The sequence below is a fragment of the Dysidea avara genome, chromosome 1 (assembly GCF_963678975.1).
Source record: "Dysidea avara chromosome 1, odDysAvar1.4, whole genome shotgun sequence".
NCBI lineage: Eukaryota > Metazoa > Porifera > Demospongiae > Dictyoceratida > Dysideidae > Dysidea > Dysidea avara.
In genome coordinates this window covers 55,515,953-55,540,275 of record NC_089272.1, presented here as the reverse complement: position 1 = coordinate 55,540,275, position 24,323 = coordinate 55,515,953, and the positions used below count along the sequence as shown (strand labels likewise).

General features: G+C 38.6%; 1 protein-coding gene across 2 annotated transcripts in view; it reads right to left on the bottom strand.

The window, feature by feature from the left end:
- Positions 1 to 24,323, bottom strand: part of LOC136236465 (uncharacterized) — a 180,708-nt gene that overhangs the window by 111,164 nt on the left and 45,221 nt on the right. For both annotated transcript variants that reach the window (XM_066026627.1, XM_066026618.1), the window contains exons 6-10: positions 7,306 to 8,310; positions 6,999 to 7,256; positions 5,027 to 5,880; positions 3,622 to 3,666; positions 3,472 to 3,567 (exon numbers count right to left, since the gene is read on the bottom strand). In XM_066026627.1, coding sequence (XP_065882699.1) covers positions 3,472 to 3,567; positions 3,622 to 3,666; positions 5,027 to 5,880; positions 6,999 to 7,256; positions 7,306 to 8,310 — 2,258 coding nt within the window. The remainder of the gene's footprint in view (positions 1 to 3,471; positions 3,568 to 3,621; positions 3,667 to 5,026; positions 5,881 to 6,998; positions 7,257 to 7,305; positions 8,311 to 24,323) is intronic.

Below are 24,323 nucleotides of genomic sequence, written 5' to 3'. Positions count from 1 at the left end.
TTGGAAAGTGGACACTGAGGAACAGCAGCTCTTCATATCATTTATGAAAAAAGGAAAAGGAAAAAAAGAATCACTGGAAAGTAGAGCTGAAACAGATATCCGTATCATACAGTACAGTAGTACTGTATTAGGGATCATGGATATTTGGGTTTTCCTAGCCAAAGAATTCACCCAAAAACCAGCTTCACAACTCCATCCTGGCACCTTGACAGCATTGGTTAGGTATAACCAAGCCCAAAAGTGCCTTCAGTATGATCCTAATATATAATTACAAAGTTAAAAAAAATGTTGCAATGGAATTTTCTACTGCCTACCTGCCTGCCTACCTGATGCCTTCAGGCAAGCACAACTCGATAACGGCTAAGGCTATGGGCTTAATTTTTTCACTGTTCAACGTTGCTTCATCCCGAGACATGCCTTTTGGCATACCGCAGTACGTACAATGCACGCATCATGGGCTTACCTTTATCCTCCTATGTGTCTCATTTCTTTTTTCTGACAGCCTAAGGTGTCAATTTGCGGTAGCATGATGCATGGCTTCCCTACAGTACGTTTGTAAACGGGAATTGTCTGTATTTTCCGTAGTGACTGGATTGATTGCAGAGACAATTCTAACACTGTTCTTCGCTTGTAACACTGTGTAACTGGCTGAACATAGCTGAAAGCGAAGAGTAATGGCTGCTGCACTTTCGAGGCAGTAATTGATAGTCGGGGTCGTGCGAATCGTCATATTTTCGAGGAGGTTACTAGATTGTTACAGAGGCACTTCTACTATTTTTAGCCTGTAGCGCTGTATAACAGGCCGAACGTAGCTGAAAGCGAAGTGTAATGGCCACTGATTTGGATTTCTTGTAAGTGCATCAATTAGGCAATTAATTGCGTGGGCGACCGGTATTTCTACAATTTTTGTTACAGCCTTGCAGCCAAACTTTTCCATGATAAAGCAAGCCAAGAGTTATAACTAAGCCAGCTTCTCTGGCTGCTTCTCTTGTCTCCTTCTATGAAGGAGACAAGAGTTCATCAAAACTTGTTCCAGTTCCTGAGGTGAATAATTGTTGGTTGATTTAGGCGCTTGTTATTAGAGACTTGTTTACCGGTTTAGATAAGAATTTCGCGGAATGTGTGAAGTTAAGCCATATATGGTAAGCGTAGCCACAAAGCGTGGTATATCAGTTATATACCACAGCGCGGCGCTTTTGATCTCAACCACAGGTGTGGTATATATATATTTTATAGTTATAACATGCTTACGAGGGATATGACTAAAATATATGCACGATTCACGAGAGCGTGCAGCGCTCGAGTGAGAGTGCGTATATTTATATATTTATTGTTACTGGGCAGACGGCAATTGCCAATGCGCCCAGGGGGCAATCAACACCCCAAAGAAATCACACATGCACATAGGATATACAGCAAACAATTAGATAGACAATAAGTAATTATTAGACTACAACAAGTTTGATACTGAAATTTGATTGGCTGAAAACGTGGTCTCTAAATCTCGTAGAGCCACGGTCATGTCCAATAGAGACCACGCTCTGAGGCGATACGAAACACGATAATTACGCACCTGTAACATTGGCAACGCATGGGCATTTAAATGGCTAGTAACAGCCGTACTGAATTAGAGGGAGGTGTAATGGGCTTGTTTGTACTAATTAACACTACATTACTTGCTTACAAGCAGCTGTCGAGGCACAACAACAGCAACAATGAGTTGTAGTCCACTCGCTGAGTCCAGTATTTCGATACATAGCACGCGCCTGTAACATTGGCAACGCATGGGCATTTAAACGGGTAGCAACAGCCACGCTGAGGTCCCGCCATGTCGGGAGGTGTAGAGGGCTTGTTTCTAGTAATTAGCCATACATTTCCTATTTACAAGCAGCTGTCAACTCAAGGTACAATAACGAGTTGTAGTCTAAATAAGTTAGACGTCAAGAACCACTGGGTTCTATGGAATTTAGAAAACCCTTAGGCCCTTAGTAGCGCCCTCGCTGCGCTCAGGCGCTACAGCCCAGGGCCTTCGAGTTTTCTAAATCCCGTAGAACCCTGGTTCTTGACGTCTAACTATTATGTAAATGTATCTATGTTTTCTGATTCTATGACAGATACTGGCAAGCTGTTCCAATCTTTGATTGTTCTTGGAAAAAAAGAATGTTGATAATAACTGGACCGTGTACTGGATTGGATAAAGTGGTGAGTGTGGTGGAGTCTATTTAGTCATATCCCGAGTAATCGTGTTATAACTGTTATATTCTACACCCCAATAGATGAAAATGATTATAGATAGTAAGTTATAGTGAAACAGCACCTCCTGGAGATAGAAATCAATAGAAATTCTTGATGGATCAGATGTTTTACACTTTTAGAGGTGCCATGCCCACATAGTCGCGATTAGTGAGTTATCCATGAAGGAGACAAGAGTTCATCGAAACTTGTTCCAGTTCCTGAGGTGAATAATTGTTGGTTGATTTAGGCGCTTGTTATTAGAAACTTGTTTACCGTTTAGATAAGGATTTTGCGGAATGTGTGAAGTTACACCATACGTATATGGTAAGCGTAGCCACAAAGCGTGGGATATCAGTTATATACCACAGTTTGCCGTGGTATATCAGTTATATATCACAGCGTGGCGCTTTTGATCTCAACCACAGGTGTGGTATATATATGGGGGGGTATAGGAAATCTAGAAAATTTAGTATCATTCTGATGTCACTTGGAAATGTCATTTTGGTATCTACAGACTGTTCTATTAGAGCAACAGACTGTTCCATAAAGAATATTGATCTTTTTACAACAAGGGTTGGACTACCATCCATACAGAAAGTCCACATGGTACCATGAACCCTTTGCTACCTGGATTATTTTTATAAAACCACAAAAACTGCAAGAGACGAAACAATAACAGCTTGTGTGACCTATGTGTGAAACGTGTGAAAGCCATCTTTCAATTAATGCTGAACAATATATACCATTCAAATGACCTCTCTTTGCCAAACTCAAGCATCTAAAAAGTTTCACAGTAAGACACAGAACTCACGCGCTGCGAAGCAAAGGAGCTTGGCCTGTTTCTTCTTCGTCACGCAAAAAAAAAAGCCATCATCTTGTTGCGATGTGTGATGACATCATACTGTAGTCATCATGTGAGAAATCTTTTAATCTTTATTCCAATGGTGATCACCACTGACGAAAGTTATGGCCGATTGTTCATAGGTGTGTAGCCACTGCCAGCACGTGTGTTTTATACTTGTGTGTATTCCAAGTGGTGTTGGTTTCCCTGGCTACTTTTCTTGGCTTCACACGATACACCCTTCGAAATTCCTGGGCCCCCTAAATGAAATGACAGTGGTTTCAGCTCTGTAGCCCCCTGATCGAAGGCACTATGGGTGGATTTCAATAGGCATGCGTTCAGAGCCACTTAAGTGGCTTTTCGGTAACAAGCACAGTCTAGTGTAGGATTATTACCTGAATATATTGGTTGTACGGATCACTGTCCTGTAGAATAATTGCTTTGTTCTCTTCCTTTTCACATAACAGGTCTTCCACAAACATTGGGATCTCCTGAAATGATCATTAAAATAGTATACAACATCATGTAGATAATAAATCATTAACCTCAGCACAAATAACAAACTTCTTAGTAGCTTTGTCCATGTTGTTCTATAAAACAATGGAAATTACATTACAAACTGCTTCAGTTAAAATTAACTGTTATCAGAGTTAGCTCTATACTTTCTAATAGGTAACCTTAGTGAAAAAGGAGTGATCCTTGAAAATAAAACCGCCCAATCCACAAAAATTATGTACCTCAAAATTTTGGACAAATGTGGAATCCTTTATTATTAAGCATGACTTTACACTAGCACTCTATTAGACAAGCACACAAAAAAAATTGGAATTTTCAACTAGAGTAGGGACCATAGCGCATCAATGAAACAAGTTGGAGTAGTCCATGATATTAAATCACAGTAAACCCAATAATAAGTATTATCCCTACTGTACTCAAGATAACGGAAATGCACAGTAGGGATTATAACACTTCTTATTGTTTTACTGTGATTTATTATCATGGACTACTCCAACTTGTTTCAGTACTTTTTATCAATATGCTATGGTCCCCACATTGAAAATTCCAATTTTTTTGTGTACTTGTTTGTTAACTTTTTTTTGGAAATAATTGTTATGACTGGTGAACCCATACATGCTGCATCTGAAATGACACCACGTGCACCGGCTATATCATTTTCGTCTGAAAAGTAAAGTATCCATTATGCTTCATTTTCAGCTATTTTCAACCCGTTACACAGCATTATGACTCAAGAACTGTTCGAAAAGCACTTCTGCATTCAAAATAGCCACTATGAATAATATGGACGATTTCCATTATGAAGGGAACCATCATGCATTATCACCAAAGTGACACTTTTTGTTGTCAGCAAAGATGAATGGGACACAAAGGAGGACACTGGTAAGTCCATGAAGAATGCATTGTACGTACTGCGGTATGCCAAAAGGCACCTGTCGGGCTGAAGCAATGTCAAGCACTGAAAAAAACAAACCCATAGCCTTAGCCGTTATCAAGTTATGCTTGTCTGAAGGCATCAGTCAGTCAGTCAATCATTAGAAAAGTTTGTTAATTTTTTTTTTAAATTTCGTAGCAATGTGTTAAAAGCATTTCGGATCAATCTGAAAGCTTGTTTGGGCTTAGTTTTACCTAACAAATACTGCCTCATCGTCATCTGGAAAATTGAGGCTGGTTTTGGGTGATGTTATTTTGCCTACTCCTTTGTGGTCCCTAGTATACAGTACTATCATACTGTATGATTAGCAAATCTCTAAGGTTTAGTGCGGTGTAAAATATATGCACACTAACTGACTATTAATTTTTTATGTAGTTATTGAGCTTCCTATAAACTGAAGGACAGCTGCATTTATCCACACTTACGTACCATGTAATTTTGGAATAAGAACTACTTTTATAACTCATTATATACATAAAGTGGTTTTTACTAAAACTTACAGTTCCAGTTGTGATTAAAGTTCGTGGCAAGATGACCACCTCTAGGATCCCTTCATGATAAAAGGCATTTCTGTTCTCTAACACTTTAGAACCAATCAGTGTTGCAACACTTTTAGGTATCAACCAATGTAAAACAGTTGAACTTTGATCGTTATTTATTGTTAATAACTGTAGGCAGTGTGGGGTGATGTCACACTTGTTAACAATTAACGAACGCACATCAAACACGTGTTTAAGAAGACACTGATGATATTGTTGAGCACACTTGACAGCCAATACAGTGTGAGTACTACCATCACAAGGTGTCATACAAGGTGCTGGAGGTGGTAAAGAGTAGGAGGAAAGTTGCTGTAATGGGTCTAACTGAGACTCATACTCATCCAGCAGTTTTAATGCTTCATCATCAAACTCCAGTAGTGTTCTGAGTATGGAGTGGTCACTCCAGGTCCAAAATGAGCTCAACACCTTTAGCAGTAATGGAGTATGATTGTACCTTTGTAGGCTCTTTATAAACTCAGCAGGAAATAGTGAAATGCCACAAACATCACTAGCCATTAGATTACTACAATGTTCTAGTATCATCTTAGGATCACAATGTTTCAACAGTTCATTTAGTTCATCAACAAGTTTAAGAAACTCTTCAGTAACAGTTGAGCATTTGAAATATTTGATAGTATTTGGTTGTGATGTATTTGGTTGTGATGTATTTGGTTGTGATGACAACCGTCCTTTTCTAGACTTCACTGGTAAATCAACAGTGCCTATATTTTGGATGATGTCACCACCAACACTTGGGTCAGTAGTATCAGATGACAGAGACTGTCTGCTAGATAGAATCTTCATAGCATTTAGTGCTACAAAATTAATAATGAAATACATGTCAAGTTATTCAAAAATTTGAAATGTCTGCGTATGTGATTGTACGTACACAAATAGGATAATGAAAAGTAATATTCATTAATTTATCTGCACCATCATCTCACTTATGTATGCACAGTATGTCAGCTCAAAATTAATGGTACAAACAATCAAATTTTGTGTACCATATCCATATAATATTTTATAATGTTGAAATTTTTAAATTTTGACTTATTTTGTATGGTTGTGAACAAGATAAGTGTCCTGTGTGTTATAGTTAAAGCACTGCAGCGTGTGTGTACAAAAATACAGCATGAGGGGGCATGTAAAGAGGCTAATGCAGCACGAGGTGAAGCCAAGTGCGATTGTTTGCCTTGAGACATCCCCCGAGAGCTGTATTTTTCATACACACAAGCATAGGCATTGCTTTAAATATTATATTGTATTTCCTGGTCATCTGGCTCGGTGCGATTTCCTCTAGTACTCAAATCACTGCAAGTTTCAGTGATCAGGATATCAGTAAGTGTTTATATAATCTATTTCTAGTCATAGAATAAACTAATAGGATTAGTTTGACTAGCTTTAGCAATTTACAATGTCACACACGTGATCAGTTGTGCTGTCTTAATGGAGTTGTGTTTAAATAGCTTTGTGATCAGACGATCAGTAAGTGTTTATCCAAACTATTTCTAACCATAAAACAAACTGGTAGGATTAGTTTAGCTGGTTTAGTGATTTACAGTGTCAGACATGAGCTGTCCCAGTAGGTTGTTTTCATAACATTCCTTAAATAAATTCTCCGCATAACTGTACTGTGTTCGCCCAAGTGTACTGTATTTTCCTAATTAAGCACATAACTGTACTGTATTTGCCCAATTAGCTGCAAAATTGTTCTGTATGACTCATACAGTACAGTTATGCAGCTAATTAGTACTGTAAGGACAATACAGTGCATGACATCGCTTTGATCCTCCCACACAAAGTACAATATATTAATTATTGTATGTATGCAAAAATGTATGATATACATTATGTAGTTACTATGTGTATTTTATGTTTTCTATGTAGCTACAGACTCATCATAGATCCTTGTGTAAAGGATTTATGGACTTACCATCATCTAGTGGAATTTTTATACGTGGATGACTATCTTGTAGTAGTTTACTAAAATCTTCCAAACTGGGATCGTCCATCAGTTTAACATATTCCAGTATTAGTTGGTTCTTGTGATAACCAGTAGGACCACTATTGATCAGCTCAAGATCATGATCAGTTAGTAGACCATGGGACTGCATCAGAGGTAGTAGTAACTCATGATTTAAACTGACTAGTAGAAAATCAGTAAAGTAATCTATCACTTGTTGGGGGGTTGCTACAAAACAAAACAATAAACATTTAGTTAGCTAGTCAAGTTAACATACCTGTAGTAATGGATATGTGCTCCTCAGTAAACTCTAACTGATCATTTTTGATCACATGATCACCAATACTGAGGTATAAAACATCTTCTAGGTCACACCAGTTTTTGAAAGCTGATAGTCTGGCATGAGACATCAAGTTAACAGGGATTAACCAATTAATTTCAACACAGCCTTTAAGCAAATTTTCCAAAAGAATTTCACTTTGATCAATATCAAAAATGTTCTCCAATTGGACCCAGTGATTGGCAATATCTTTAACAGTGATATCCTCTAAATCTTTCTTCCATTTGTCTCGTACTTTTACATAGTAATCATCAGTGACTTTCACGTTGGGGATGTACTGTAATACATCAGTGACCTTTTTAGAAAAGACAATCTCTTTGTGCTTGGTAATAAGCTGTTCAGCTTCAACTTGGCATGACAAAGCAGCCATCTTTTCTAAGAGTCGTACATTCATCCAATTACAATATGGAGATGCAATTAGTAAAGCTAACAGGTCATTCAAATTTTTGGTTGCATTGATTTTGTCAACAAACTCACTAGGAAGTTTATTTGCTTCTCCAAGTGGTTTATCAAGTTTAACACAAGCACTACGTAATAGTGTAAATTCACAGTTGCTTTCCTTCAAAATGCCTCCCACTGCAGGGACAAGTTTAAGAAACATGTCATCTACTCTGTCACTAATGTTAAATTTCACAGATGCAGGTGTTCCTGGCTTTCCTTCACCAAGTTTTTGCAACTCTTCCTCAATTTTCTTTGCCAGAGAACGTGGACCTATAGTTCCATAGCTTTTCATGGCATCTAACATTTCAAGAAGGCTCCCATCAATACCACACTCCAGTTCTGATTCAATGGTACTAAGTAGAGAGTCTATTGTTACCAACTTCCTTTCCTCAGTTGATATGATTCCTCTTGATATGAAAAGATCCACAAATTTTTCTATTTGTATTATTTTCTTTATGGAAACATGATGCTTAATCAACACATCTCGTGGTGATAATGGAACTGCAAAAAATATATAAATAATACAGAATGTCAAGCACTGCCCATGTGTATAAATTATTGTGTGTACTGACATGCAATAACATTCTGTGTACACACTACATACTGTGTATACATAGTGTGTCAGTATATACTGTGTGGACGCACAGAAGTCGGGGTCCTTACTTATCGAAAGTAGCTTATTACGTATTACTTAACTAGCACTGGTACCTACCCTATGGTGCAGCAGTTGCTGTATAGTAGTATGTTATTCATTGAAGTGGGGTGGCTGGTCATATACTTTATCGCCCTACTTGTAAACTTTAACCTAAAGTATTTGTATAGCAGTAACTGAAACAATGATAGCCTATTATAATGTACTAAAACAATACCTATACATGTACTGTACTCCTGCTTCCTATGCTACCCTGCAACCTACAACTGTACCTATTTCATTGATCAACTTCCTGCCCTACATCCAGAACTATGGTTAGGTAAAAGCTAAGCATTAAATGTACCACAAACATGTTAGCATATGGCACTGAAACAGTGATATTATGCTAAAACAATACCCACATGTATTCTTGCTTCCTATACTACACTACAACTATATAACTTGATTTGTACATAGTAAAGTATCCTAATACTCAGTTTATACAAACCACTGAGAAACTGTTGGTGTTTTGAAACAAGTAGAAGGACACACAGTAAGAGAGCACAGTTTTATATAGCATGGCATTGGTAGCTATTCTATGTGAGGAATGTCTCTACATTAAAATTAATATATTTTAATGGAACAGACCAAGCATTAACACTGCTCATGTTGTCACTTTAAAGAGCATGCCATCCCATAAACTTAGTTTAGACAACTACTGTAGGTACTGTACTACACAGATGAAAACTATATATGGTACTAGTAGTATATGCTGTACATGTATTACCATTTCAGATTCTCTATGACCCTTAACTAATTAAGGTGTAAAACCAAAGTTGTTTGTGTGTGTTGTTGACAGGAATTATGTCCTATTTAAGATGTAACAGGGAGTATTAAGGAAAATGGGTAGTGTGTAAATGGACTAAGTTCAATATCATTTTTTACATCCAGATAAGTACAACTCTCCGCCTTAAGTAAGCAAATAAATAGGATTCCCCTTAAAGTCAGCTCTTATAGCATATACTTACCACTACGATAGTAGTATATAGTAGGGACCACGAAGGAATAGTCGTGGCCCATGAAATAAAATCACCCAAAAAACAGCCTCAATTTTCCCTGACAACAATAAGGTAGTACTGGTTGGATAAAACTAAGCCCAAACAAGCTTTCAGATTGACTTGAAATGCTTTCAAAAAGTTGCTACGAAATTTTAAAATAATTTATTTAAAGGAATTTTCTACTGACTGACTGCCTGATGCCTTCAGACAAACATAACTCAATAACGGCTAAGGCTATGGCTTGATTTTTTCACTGTTCGACATTGCTTCGGCTCACCTGGTGCCTTTTGACATACCGCAGTAAATGCATACAATGCATACAATGCATTCTTCATGGACTTAACAGTGTTCTCCTTTGTGTCCCATCAATCTTTGCTGACAGTGAAAAGTGTCAGTTTAGTGGTAGCACATGATGGCTTCCCTTCGTAATGGAAATCATCAGTAGTGGCTATTTTGATTGAAAAGCCGTTAGGTACATTCTGTTACCATTATAACTTAGAAAAAATATGGCACCAAAAGGTACAAAAAAACGAAAATAAAAACTTGTCACAATGGGCACTTGAACCACAGTCCTCCAGCCAGAAGAGCAGCATTCCTAACTACTGTACCATTGGTGCTAGCTGCCAGCTCATCCTGTTTTTGCCTTGTTTAAATGTCACAAATATAAATCACTATATGTGACTGGATTTGCGAAAAGGGGTCTTCCATACACATCCAATTTACAAACTTTGGCAACTCATAACTTCAAACTGGAATAAATTATTGCTTTGTAATTTGGACAGTAGTGAGCACCAACATAGGTTAATGGATGGAGAAAATTTCGGGCTTGTATCTTTCTTGAATGCTAAGTTATGGTCTTCCAAGTTCATAGAATTGGATGTGTGTGGAAGACCCCTTTTCGCAAATCTGGTCACATACTTACAATGCTGTGCTAATACCCAGTGAAGAAGAAACCAAAGTTGAACCTGACCATAACGCTAACCTGACGCTTGCCTGTTAAGCATAATGATGACTTTCACTGTCTGTGTGAAGGTAAGTTTTTGGGTGAGTTCGAGGTGAGTTAGGGTTGGCCCGGATTTGCCGGGACGTTTGCTTTGCTCACTCCAATCCTAGGTTGCCTCTAACTTACCCAAAAATTTACCTTCATACAACTAGTGTGTTTGATACTCAAGTTATGGGTGAGAGTAAGAGCAAAACTACACAAAATTATGATTTAAAAAAACAAAACGGTAACATACTGTGCATAATGGCTAGTATTTTGATTGCAGAGGTGCTTTTTGAACAGTTCTTGATTCTTACTGCTGTTTAACGAGTTGAACATAGCAGACAACGAAGCGGAATGGATACTTCACTTTTATGACAATTATAATTAGTATAACTGGGGCACACGGCACCATTTCTTTCGGTATGCATGGATAGCAGATGTGCTTTTCGAACAGTTCTTGATCCGAAATGCTGTGTAACAGGTTGAACATAGCTGACAATGAATGGATACTTTACTTTTCAGACATTAATTGATATAGCCAGGGGACGTGGCACCATTTCAGATGCGGTATGCGTGGGTTCACCAGTCATAATAAGTATTTACAAAAAAAGTTAATATACAAGTACACAGAAAATTTTGAAATTTTCAAGTAGAGTAGGGACTATAGGACATCGATGAAACAAGTTGAAGTAATGCACAATATTGAATCACAGTAAAACAATAAGAAGTGTTATATCCCTATTGTGCATTTCCTTTATGGTATCTTGAGCACAGTAGGGATATAACACTTCTTATTGTTTTACTGTGATTTAATATCATGCACTACTCCAGCTTGTTTCAGTACTTTTCATAGGCGGCGGAAAGGGGGGGGGGGCTAGGGGGCTAAAGCCCCCCCTCAGAATGATATCACACCGAAATTATCTTTCTTGGAGTGGGGCTGAAAACCGTGATAAAGATCGAGATACTCTAATAAAGCAGTCACTCTAATAAAGTAGTCAGTGTGTAGCGAGCTATGAAAGGATTTTTATGTAGTTTATCAGCTAGAAATGGTAGTTGGTGCGGTGAAAAGCTCTTGTCAGTTGGTTGCGACCTTTTTTTTTTTTTTTTTTTTTTGGTCTCACCTTACCAAACTATAGAAATAAGTCTGGGTCAACCCAGCGGAGCCCCCCCTCATATCAACTACTTCCTCCGCCGCTGGTACTTTTTACCGATGTGCTATGGTCCCTACTGTAATTGAAAATTCCAAATTTTTCTGTGTACTTGTGTACTTTAAATTCAGTTATGAACATATGCAATAGTAGTTTTTTTTTGGGAATACCAGCAAGACTGCTATTTAATCCTGTTCCCAAGTGGAAAATTAGTGATAAAACGTTAGCTAGTTGATTACATGTATGCATTGCAAAAGTACGTGCACTGAATAATGAAGTATTTTGTAAGCATTTACAAATTTACGATAAGCCTTATCCACAACTATCAGAAAATAAAATTTAATCCAAAGTTCATTGTGGTGGTGCCACTTTGGATACTGAACTGAACCTTCATAAAGACTAAGACCGTTATGATTTTTAAGCTTTCAGAAAAGTGATCAAGTATTGACTCATAAGCCATACAAGGATTATAGTGAGGTGACGTATGCTAAGAGCTGATTTCAAGGAGAATCCTATTTAATTGCTTTCTTAAGGGGAGGAGTTGAACTTATTGGGATGTAAATGGTGATATTGACCTTTTAAAAAATCAACCCACCATTCTAGGAGTCCATTTTACTGTTTACACACACCTGGTATAACATATCCTCTAAAGTGAAAGGGTGTAAAGCAGGATTAGTATAGAAAACATTTGCGCACACGATTTCTCAGTGTATACTACGGTATCTGCATGCACGGTGTCAGTATTATCATTTTTCAGATGCACAGTGGTATAGCTGCCCAATCATGTAAGTTGTTCATTTACTTCAGCAGTAATGAGGTGAAATCTGAACAAAGGCTCATATAGTTTGCATCTATTTTCTGAGAGTGGAAGAAGCCTTTTTGTGCATTTATCTGTTCGATGCATTTTTTATCCACAAACTCTACTCTAACAAAAATTTCTATAAATCTGTCCGTTTATAATAATAATATCTAATCAAAAACAGCCAAGCTGTAAAAAAAGGTGTGGCCCCCAAAAAGGCCATGATGAAAAAAGATGTGAAATCAAGGTGGCAGCCAAGAAATGGCTGTGATGGTAGGTTAATGGTAAAAATTTTAATAATGACAATTCAGGTGAATTTGGTGCCAAGACCAAGTAGCACAAAATTCATCTGAATTACCATTAACCTACCATCACAGCCATTTCTTGGCCGCCACCTTGGATTTCACATCTTTTTTCACCATGGCCTTTTTGGGGGCCGCACCCTTGGCACAAAATTCATCTGAATTGTTGTTATTAAAATTTTTACCGTTAACCTACCATCACAGCCTTTTCTTGGCCGTCACCTTGGATTTCACATCTTTTTTCACCATGGCCTTTTTGGGGGCCACACCTTTTTTTACAGCTTGGCTGTTTTTGATTAGATATCACTTCTTTTTGTATTTGTATACTGCAAAGCTGGCCAATGGCTGGCTTTGGGGATTTTTTAACCCATGTGTTTTTTTCTTTACCACAGGAAGAAGAAAAGAACTTAAAGAAGATTTAATTCTTCAATTATTTTTGATTTTATTAGTAATTATACAAATTATATACATATATTTATTACATGCCCATTATTCCCCACAGGATATTATTTTGCAGCTGATCTCTCTACTGGGTGACTTGAAATGTAGCTGAACTATCTATAAGGTGACCTCTTCTAGCTGATCTCTCTACAGGGTGATTTGTTTCTAGATGAACTCTCTACAGGTGATTTGTTTGCAGCTAAACTCTTTACATGGTGGTTTCTTTGTAGCTGAACTCTCTACACGATGGTTTCTTTGTAGCTGAACTCTCTACAAGGTGACTTCTTCTAGCTGAACTCTCTACAGGGTGATCTTTTTGTAGCTGAACTCTCTACAGGGTGATTTGTTTGCAGCTGAACTCGCTACATGATGGTTTCTTTGTAACTAAACACTCTACAAGGTGACTTCTTCTAGCTGATCTTTCTACAGGGTGCTTTCTTTGTAGATGAACTCTCTATATGATGGTTTCTTTGTAGCTGAACTCTCTACAAGGTGACTTCTTCTAGCTGAACTCTCTAAAGGGTGATTTCTTTGTAGCTGAACTCTCTATATGATGGTTTCTTTGTAGCTGAACTCTCTACAAGGTGACTTCTTCTAGCTGATCCCTCTACAGGGGGATTTGTTTGTAGCTGAACTCTCAACAAGTGATTTATTTGCAGCTGACCTCTTTATGTGGTGGTTTCTTTGTAGCTGAACTCACTACAAGATGACCTCTTCTAGCTGATCTCTCTCCAGGGTGATGTGTTTCTAGCTGAACTCTCTACTGGTGATTTGTTGCAGTTAAACTCTCTACATAGTGGTTTCATTGTAGCTGAACTCTTTACAAGGTGACTTCTTCTAGCTGAACTCTCTACAAGGTAATTTCTTTGTAGCTGAACTCTCTACTGGTGATTTGGTGCAATTAAACTCTCTACATAGTGGTTTCTTTGTAGCTGAACTCTTTACAAGGTGGCTTCTTCTAGCTGAACTCTCTACATGATGGTTTCTTTGTAGCTGAACTCTCTACAAGGTGACCTCTTCTAGCTGATCCTTCTACAGGGCGATTTGTTTGTAGTTGAATTCTCTACATGGTGATTTGTTTGAGGCTGAACTCTCTACATGGCGGTTTCTTTGTAGCTGAACTCTCTACAAGGTGACTTCTTCTAGCTGATCCCTCTACAGGGCAATTTGTTTGTAGTTGAATTCTCTACATGGTGATTTGTTTGAGGCTGAACTCTCTACATGGCAGTTTCTTTGTAGCTAAACTCTCTACAAGGTGACCTCTTCTAGCTGATCTTTCTACTGGGTGATTTGTTTCTAGATGAACTCTCTACAGGTTATTTGTTTGCAGCTAAACTCTCTACATGGTGGTTTCGTTGTAGCTGAACTCTCTACAGGGTGATTTGTTTGCAGCTGAACTCTCTACATGATGGTTTCTTTGTAGCTGAACTCTCTACAAGGTGACCTCTTCTAGCTGATCTCTCTACAGGGTGATTTGTTTCTAGCTGTGTGAACTCTCTACAGGCGATATGTTTGCAGCTGAACTGTCTACATGGTGGTTTCTTTGTACCTGAACTCTCTACAAGGTGACTTGTTTCTAGCTGATCCCTCTACAAGGTGACTTCCTTGAGCTGATCTCTCTACAGGTTGATTTGTTTGTAGCTGAACTCTCTACAGGGTGATTTGTTTGCAGCTGAACTCTCTACAGGGTGATTTGTTTGTAGCTGAACTCTCTACAGGATGGTTTCTTTGTTACTGAACTTTCTAGAAGGCAACTTTTTCTAGCTGATCTCTCTACAAGGTGACTTCCTCTAGCTGATCTCTCTATAGGGTGACTTGTATCTAGCTGAACTATCTACAGGTTGATCTGTTCATAGTTGAACTCTCTACAGGTTAATTTGTTTGTAGCTGAAACCTCTTGTTTCAAACTGATCTCACTGTAGCATAACTTCTTTGTAGCTGAACTCTCTACAGAGTGATTTTTTTTGTAGCTGAACTGTATATAGGGTGATTTGTTTATACCTGAACTTTCTACAGGGTGATTTGTTTATAGCTGAATGCTCTGCAGGGTGATTTGATTGTAGTTGATCTCTCTACAGGGTTTCTTTGCAGCTGAGTTCTCTACAGGGTGACTTCTTCTAGCTGAACTCTCTCTTGTTTCTAGCTGATCTCTCTACAGAGTAACTTGTTTGTATAGCTGAACTCTTTACAGAGTAGTATTTTGGTTGCTGAACTCTCTACACGGTGACTTGTTTGTAGCAAAATTCTTTACAGAGTGACTTGGTGGTAGCTGAATTCTCTACAGAGTGACTTATTTGTAGCTGAATTCTCTACAGAGTGACTTACTTGTAGCTGAAACACTGTATAAACTATAAAGTGACTTGTCTGCAGCTGAACTCTCTTCAGGGTTACTTGTTTGCAGGTGATCTCTATAGGTAGGGTCCGCAACGTGAAATTTCGACTTCCGAAAATCAACTACCAAACCACCCACAAATGCTAGGCAAGGTACCACTTAGAAAATGCCAGATTGGCGTTATTTTTCATTAACGTCTTGTCGTGCAAATCACCGAATATGCTTACAAATTACGAGATTTTTTGCTCTATCTTCAAGGAAATGTCTTTTAAAGCTACAATACGCACTCTCAACGTTTCTTATTAACTGTACTCTACACTAAAACCATCAGTACCTGCATTGTCTGGAGTAATTTTCAGTCGCAGCATCGCGAAAATGAAATTTCGGACTCAAAAAAAGTTTCGATGCCATTGGAGCACACAGTAGCGATGCCAAAGTAACCCTCCCAGATCAAACTGGTCTGGCATGGGTCCAACTACTACCACACCATATATCATTGAATTCCAAAATTGTTTGCCATCTGGCTGAGCTCGACGGCTGTTAAAAATTCGTCAAAAATGCCGATTTTATTCACTGACGGGAACTTTTACTAGCCAGATGTGCTAGTTTACTTCTCAAAAGCTTGCTAGACCCATAGCCAGTAGCTTTCATTCATAGGGTTGGTCTGGCAGCTCTTCTAATTCCGCCAAATGCCGATATCAACGAATTTTTCCGATATCGACCAATTTACAACCCTTTAAAGAAATCTTGCACAGAAAACGTGATGCTTTGCCTCTCTAAAGTCATGCTACATCCTTGTTTAGTTATATTCGTCCATAGGGTGGCACTGGCGGCTCTCTTATCGAGGCCAAAATCCATCGAAATGCCCATCTCACCATTTGTCATCAGTTTTCGGAAGTTTTACATGTCAAACATGCTGGTTTACCTCTCTACATCCTTGCTGGACCATTCAATCACCTTCTTTTGTGTAGGAAGCTTTATTCAGTCTCTTGAAAATGCCAGAGCACGCCAACTGGGCGCAACCATCAATACCAGTTAACGCTTATTTTGTTTCATTGGATCCACGCAAGAATGACAGGAAAACCAGCAGAAATGTAATAGAGCGCAAATTGAGTTAGTCTAGCTATAAATATTGTATTCTACATGTTTATAATAATAATAATAATAATAATAATAATAATAATGAACTTTACAGTGTACATATACATACATACATACAAGTTGCAGATGTTGGTATGATAGAATCGGGACATATGGCAGCACACTGATGGTCCACTGACATCCTGTGTCTGTCGCCGGAAGCTAAATTGTAGTAGTGATTAGCTACAAAGTTTATTATTATTATTATTTATTGTTAATCAGCAGGACCCTCCAGGGGTATAATGCTGATGTGCAATTACATGTGTACAATTTCAATTAGTTACTTAACTATATAAGTATGTACAATTACGACAAGTTACTTAATTATATACATATGTACAATTACAATAATAAAATATAAAATATATACAATTACGATAAGTTACTTAACTATATACATAGAAGGGGCTAATTTTTGCTTAAATTCTTCAACACAGTCAGTCTCAATAATCTCATCATCTAATCTATTCCATTCTGGTACAGTTCTTGGGAGGAAGGAATATTTATATACATCAATTCTTGGTTGGTAAGGTACTAGTTTAAAGTTGTGTGAGTGTCGGGTCCGTAATACAGTAGATTTAAATGGGAGATAACAGTTCGGTATAATTAATACTTACTAGATTACTTAAAAGGGGGGGAAATTAACAGTTAAAGGGAGTTGAAGTTAGGTTGGTGAGGGATCTTTGAACACTTTGAGCATGGACATAGAAATGAAAAAGAGCAGGTATTGTTGGAGGTGAAATTGGCAGTGAAATGATTCCACAAATAATCTAAAAGTTTGGCCTTTATCTTGAGTGGGTTGTCCTGGTAGTTGATAACGGGAAGGGCATTCCAGATGCGAGGAAGCTGGTTAAAATAAAAGTTACTAGTGGAATTGTCAGGTGGTCTTGTTTGGAGTAGCTTGTTTCCAGAAGCTAGACGTGTGTGACCAGTTGCAAATTTAATGAAATTATTGATGTCAAATCCATTGTAGGGATTGTGGAAATTTTTAAGAAAGAACATCACATCGTTTACATCAAGAATGTACATCAGGGGTAGCATATGGAGATTAATAAGACGAGACTTGCAGTCAGTAGAGTAATCATTTAGAATGTATTTGGTTGCACGCCTCTGAACACGTTCGAGTTGCTGAATGTGTTTAATTAGGTGGGGTTTCCAGATGACCGAGCAGTAGAAAAACTGGGATCTAACAAGAGAGGTATATAGTCGAGATTTGGCTTGGACATAATTTTGTAGGGAGAAAGATCTTCTTAGAAGTCCAAGTACCTGATAGGATTTGGAGATGATGTGGTTATAGTGAGCATCCCATGACAGGTTGCTTGATAACAAATGATTACCGAATAGCAAATGCCGATTATCAAAAACCACAATCGAAATTTCCATTCATGTAGAGTTCCGAAGGTGGATATTTAGAACTAGACTAACTCCAGTAGGGTTATGTAATATTTCTGCTGGATTTTCGTGGAATCAATGAAACAAAATAAGCAGTAAGTGGTGTGGATGGTTGTGCCCAATTGGTGTGCTCTGACATTTTCAAGAGACTGAAGAAAGGTGCCTACACAGACGAAGGTGATTGAAACGTCCAGTAAAGATGTAGAGAGGCAAACCAGCATGTTTGATTTGTAAAACTTTCTAAAACTGATGACAAATGGTGAGATGGGCATTTCGATGGATTTTGGCCTCGATAAGAGAGCCGCCATTGCCACTCTATGGACGAATATAACTAAACAAGGATGCAACATGACTTTAGAGAGGCAAAACATCACGTTTGCTGTGCAAGATTTCTTTAAAGGATTGTAAATTGGTCGATATTGGCAAAATTCGTGGATATCGGCATTTGGCGAATTTTGAGGTCGCTATAAAAGAACTGCCATACCAATCCTATGAATGAAAGCTACTGGCTATGGGTCTAACAAGCTTTTTAGAAGTAAACTAATACATCTGGCTAGTAAAGGTTCCCGTCAGTAAATAAAATCGGCATTTTGACGAATTTTTGACAGCGGTCGAGCTCAGCCAGATGGCAAACAATTTTGGAATTCGATGATATTTGGTGTGGTAGTAGTTGGACCCATGCCAGACCAGTTTGACCTGGGAGGGTTACTTTGGCATTGCTACTGTGTGCTCCAGTGGCATCGAAACTTTTTTCGAGTCCGAAATTTGATTTTCGCGATGCTGCGGCTGGAAAGTGCTCAAGACAATGCAGCCACTGATGGTTTTAGTTTAGAGTACAGTTAATAAGAAAGGTTGAGAGTGCATATTGTATCTTGAAAATACATTTCCTTAAAGATATAGCAAAAAATCTCGTAATTTGTAAGCATATTCGCCGATTTGCACGACAAGACGTTAATGAAAAATAACGCCAATCTAGCGTTTTCTAAGTGGTACCAAGCCTAGTACTTGTGGGTGGTTTGGTAGTTGATTCTCGGAGGTCGAGATTTCACGTTGCGGACCCTACTATAGGGTAACTTGTTTGTATAGATGAACTCTTTACAGGATAGTTTCTTTGTAGCTGAACTCTCTCCACAGTGACTTGTTTGTAGCTGAATTCTCTAGAGAGTGTAGCCGAACTCTCTACAGGGTGCATGACTTGTTTATAGCTGAACTCTCTTCAGTGTGACTTGCAATGTTATGAATCACTACAGCGATATATTTGTAGCTGAACTCTCTATAGGGTGACTTGCTTCTTGCTGAACTGTCTATAAGATTAACTGTTTGCAGCTGAACTCCCTACAGAATATGGTAATAGAATTCTATAATGGAGTAAATAAATTAGCTGAATGCTCTATTAGGGTGACTGTTCTATTAGAGTATCTCGATCTCGCATTTGCTAAACGGAGTTGGCTTTCGAATCATAACTCAGTGGTTTGTAATCCAATTCTTCTATACTACTGCAAGGACTTTCAATGAAGATTATTCCAGCTATACACCTATTTTCAGCTCATTGCTCTAAGCGGTTTGCCTAGTAGGCGTGAAAACTAATACTTTTTTATTCCTAAAAATCGATCGCGTAATTGTGACACAGGTTGGGTTTTGTGTCATATCTCCGTGGTCTTTATCTCGATTCCTTTCAAACCACCAAAAGGCACTCCTAAGATGGTTACTCCATCTACATAGCAATTTTCAACTCATTCCATGAAGCGGTTTACCATGTAGGCGTGACAACAAATCGATCTTGTTTTACGCGAATAATCGGTCATAACTCCTGAATATTTCACCGGATTTGCACCAACTTTGATGCTAGGATTCGCCTTTGTACTCCCCTTCTGTGTGCCAAATTTCAAGGCGATCGGAGTACGCGTTTGCGTTTTATAGCAATTTTTGCAAGTGTGCGAAAAGACGAAGAAGAAAAAAAACGAAAAAAAAAACGAAACTTTGGCCACTCGTATCTCGAAAATGGCTTGAGTGATTTCCTTCAAATTTGGAATGTAGACTCCCCTAGCTGGCGGGCAACTCTGCAGCAAATTTGGTTCCAGTCGGATGAGGTATCACCGAGATACAAATGTGTGAAAATGACGTTTTCTTTCTTTGTGGCAATATACTCACGGTGTGGCGCGCCGGCTTCTTGGGCCGCACGACACACTATCGTGTGTCTTGATAGCTGAATAGCCACCTGTCTGTCTGTTAATATTCCTTTGACATCAGACGATTATCTTGCTAACCGATGCATGGTTGCTGTGTCAAACAAAGAGCTCATCACCTAAGAATTACATTGGTTTTAAATGAAGCTTCTAACTGCCATCGTTCATCATCACAGCACGATTAGTATGTAGACAAAAATTCGCTTCAATTCTTTTTCTGTAAATTACATGAAAACCGCAAGTAAACAGCTTTCCATTTAACTTAAGTTGGCCTTTATAAACAACTTATAGGCTAGAGCAAACCACAGATCACATTTGGTCAAAGTGGTAGAGCACTAAACTTGTGAGTTCTAATTGAAAAGGCTATAAGACCCCTTTTCGCAGACTGGGTCACATATGCAGGCCATTTTAGAACTTCCAGCCCCGACCAATGAGCTCTCCAGTCTAAGACTGTTTTATGATTCCATTGAGGCACACATTAGAGGACTTTCATCACTTGGGGTGTCAAAGGAGTCTTATGGAGCCTTCCTGGTACCAATCATCTTAGCCAAACTGTCAGTACCAACTTGTAAGAACTTGGCTTGGGAACACTGTAACCTGGAGTAGTCTATTGGCGATTTACGAGCAGCAATTCTCAAGGAAATAGGACCTGCCGATTATACTGGCATAATTATGAGCATAATAGGTGCCTGAAAGCATTGAGCATAATGCTAGCATAACAGGAAGAATATTTGAGCCATACTACAAATCCTTGATGGTAAAAATACATATCACAGAAAAAGATCAATATACTCTAATAGAACAGCCTATAACTCTAATAACAATCAGGCAGCTGACTGTTCTATTAGAGTATATCGATCTTTTTGTTACATGCATTTTGAAGAGCAAAGATGTTCTTCAGCCACTTATTATGTGCCCATAACTGTAAATTTATTAGCAAAACATGGGAAATGAGGCATAAAGCTTGAGCATAATTTGAGCATAATAGGTAAAATATTTGAGCAGTGCAGCATAGCATAATAGGTAAAATTTTGAACATAATAGGCGGGTCCCTACAAGGAAATTGGAATAATGGAGACAGGGTTTTACACCAGTGATGTACTGTCAAGCACACTCAGAGGCTCACATTCCACGGCTTTATTTTATGCTGAGATCAAGGGAACACATAGCATCCCTCCTCCTCGTAATGGTAAAAAGAAGCAATTGTGTGTGTACTGTAAGGGTGACCACTCCTCCAGTATATGTGATATAGTCAAAGATATTCAGAAAAGGCTAGAAATAGGTAAGAGTAGAAATTTGTGTTTTAATTGTCTGAGTAATCACTCTGCAATTCAAAGTTTACATGTAGGAATAGTAAACACAAACACCACACTAGCTTATGGAAGCCTATTAGTGAAGATCCTGATAAGAGAGACAACCAAGTGACAGACACATCAGCACAGACCAACACACCAGTACAAACTAGCATGACAATGGCTCCAGTATCGGCTCCATTAAGTACCTGCCCACCAGCAATACTATCAGTCTACTGAAAACAGCCATAACTCCCATTAGTGCTGAAGGCTTACGAATCCAAGGTAACATTTTATTTGATGATGGATCACAACGTTCCTTCATTACAGAAGAGGTAGCCAAGCAGCTTAACTTGAAAACCAATAGTGAGCATGTAGCAGTCAGAATGTACATCAACCCAGTGTCTTTTGGTAGCCTGTGTGTACATCGAAACTCTGTGAGGGGAAAGAATACCAATATTCGTTCTTATTGTCCCATTCATTGCCACACCACTTCAAAATTCTGTGTGTGCTTCTGTCAATGCACTTCAACATGTACAAGGATTGAAATTAGCTCACTCCATTACCAATGAAACCAATTTTCAGATATCGTCCTAAACAATTTTGGTCCTTATCAGAAACTGGTACAGTTCAACACACCACACTAGGAAAAGACTTTCTATGTGAATACCAAGCAGCTAATATCAGCCAAGCTCAAGATAGTACGTACACTGCCAGATTTCTGTGGAAATCAGACCATCTTTACCTTCCATCTAACTTTACTGTGTGTGAAAGACGTATACGGAACCTAGTCTCAAGACTGATGGAATCTCCAACTCTCTTACATCTATACAATGACATTATTTCAGACCAGAGGCTTCATAGAGAGACTGTCATTTGATCACCAAATAAAACACGCCCATTACCTCCCTCATCACCCCGTCAAAAAAGTGTTGGGGTAACCGCATCTATATGGATAGGTTTTGATGGTAGTTGCCAACAAGAGAAGGGATCAGCAAGCCTCAATGATTGTCTACTTGTGGGTCCTCCATTTTTGAATGAGCCTTGCTCCATTCTGCATAGATTCCAAATACCCACCTTTACGTTTACCACAGATATATAGAAAAGACATTTCTACACATGAAGCTGCACAACTCAGACATGGATTATACACACTCCTTGTGGCTTTCAGACATTACCAATCCAACTGGTTACCTGGCAACATACAGTAGTAGAAGTAGTAGTAGTCACGTGATCGCGAGTGTGGTGATAAATTGGCTTGGTGCTTCAAACTGATTAAGGCTTTCTAATCACTTGATTTTCGATGATTTTACATTGTTTGTGTCTCATACTTGTTGGTTTTGTTGTGGTTGGTCCACTCTCTGAAGATTTTCAGTTGTGTTCTCCAATTAACGCCCGCTCAGACAGAGAATCTGCTTATCGCCCAATGTCTGGAACAACGGACGACGCCGATTCATTACCCCTCTCTGGCGGTGACCTCTCCACTGAACTGTTTAACGCTGAGCGTCTTGATAGTTGTACGGTTCATGGGAAGCATCGTTGGTCCCACAAGTGAATTGACGAGATGCTACTACACTGCTAAAGCTGCTGGAAAAGGCTATCAGAAGCGCCTCAAAAACCTGTGGGATGACCAAAAACCCAGATAAATCATTTCATAATATGAACAATCTTTGTTGTCAGGCATATAATGTTATTCATTCAAATTTATTAACTGATATTGAGCTGGCAGAAATAAAACAGTATCCTCGGCAGCAGTTGGATGCCTCTATGTCCACCACAGAATTGGCTACTAGTGTTTCCACTGATGAGTCTCTGAGTGACTCAGTGCCATTGCTTCAGGGAAACATTAACTCTCCTGATAAACTCGCTGATGATTTGGATGTTAATGACAAGTTCAAGTCCCTCTGTTTAATTGTTGATCAATGTTTATTGAGTGATGACGTTACACCTGAATTGAAAACTGTGTTTGATCAATTTTGTGTTTGTTTGTTGGAGGTGGGCACATTGGAGATTGATATTAGACAAGCTTTGCCGAGGGTAGTTGAAACCCAAGCAGCTAGACATTGGTGAATGACTGTGTCCATCGTATTCTGAACCACATCACCTTGACACTAACCCAGTGTAATTGTTTGGTGTATGCTGGAGCAATGGCTGTTGTGAGACTTCGGGTCTGAGTACCAAGCGTGAAAACAAGCAACATAATAAAAATGGTTGGCGTATTCGCCTTGAATCTAAATTAGCAAAGCTGAGAGGTCATCTGTCTCAGTTGGTGACTATACATCAGTCTTCAGTTCTCTCATGCCACCTACAATGTGTAAAGTCTACACTGTTCAAGACCTATCACATTAATAATCAGTTACCATTCTTGACTACCATAGAAACCTTGAAGCAACGTGTTGTTGCTTTTGCTACTTGTCTTCGAAAGTACCGTGAAAGGCTTTCACGTCACTGGCAGAACTGTACCTTCTGTAGTAACCAGAGAGCATTCTATCGTTGCCTCTCTCAAGATGCTTCTAATCATGCTGGAACCCCTGACAACCACCAGGTGTTATCTTTTTGGAGAAACCTATTTGAGAAGAAATCTGATGCTAATCTTAACTGTTTATGGTTATCGCAACTGAGGGAGAGATTCTCCAAGGAATTTGTTGTTGATGATACTGAACATGTTATTACTTTTGAGTTGTTTTTGGGTACCCTCAGAAGATTGCAAAATTGGGCTTCTCCTGGCCCAGATGGAATACAAGGTTATTGGTGGAAGAAAATGACTTCTACTCATGAATTTTTATGTTCACACTTTTGTCAACTCCT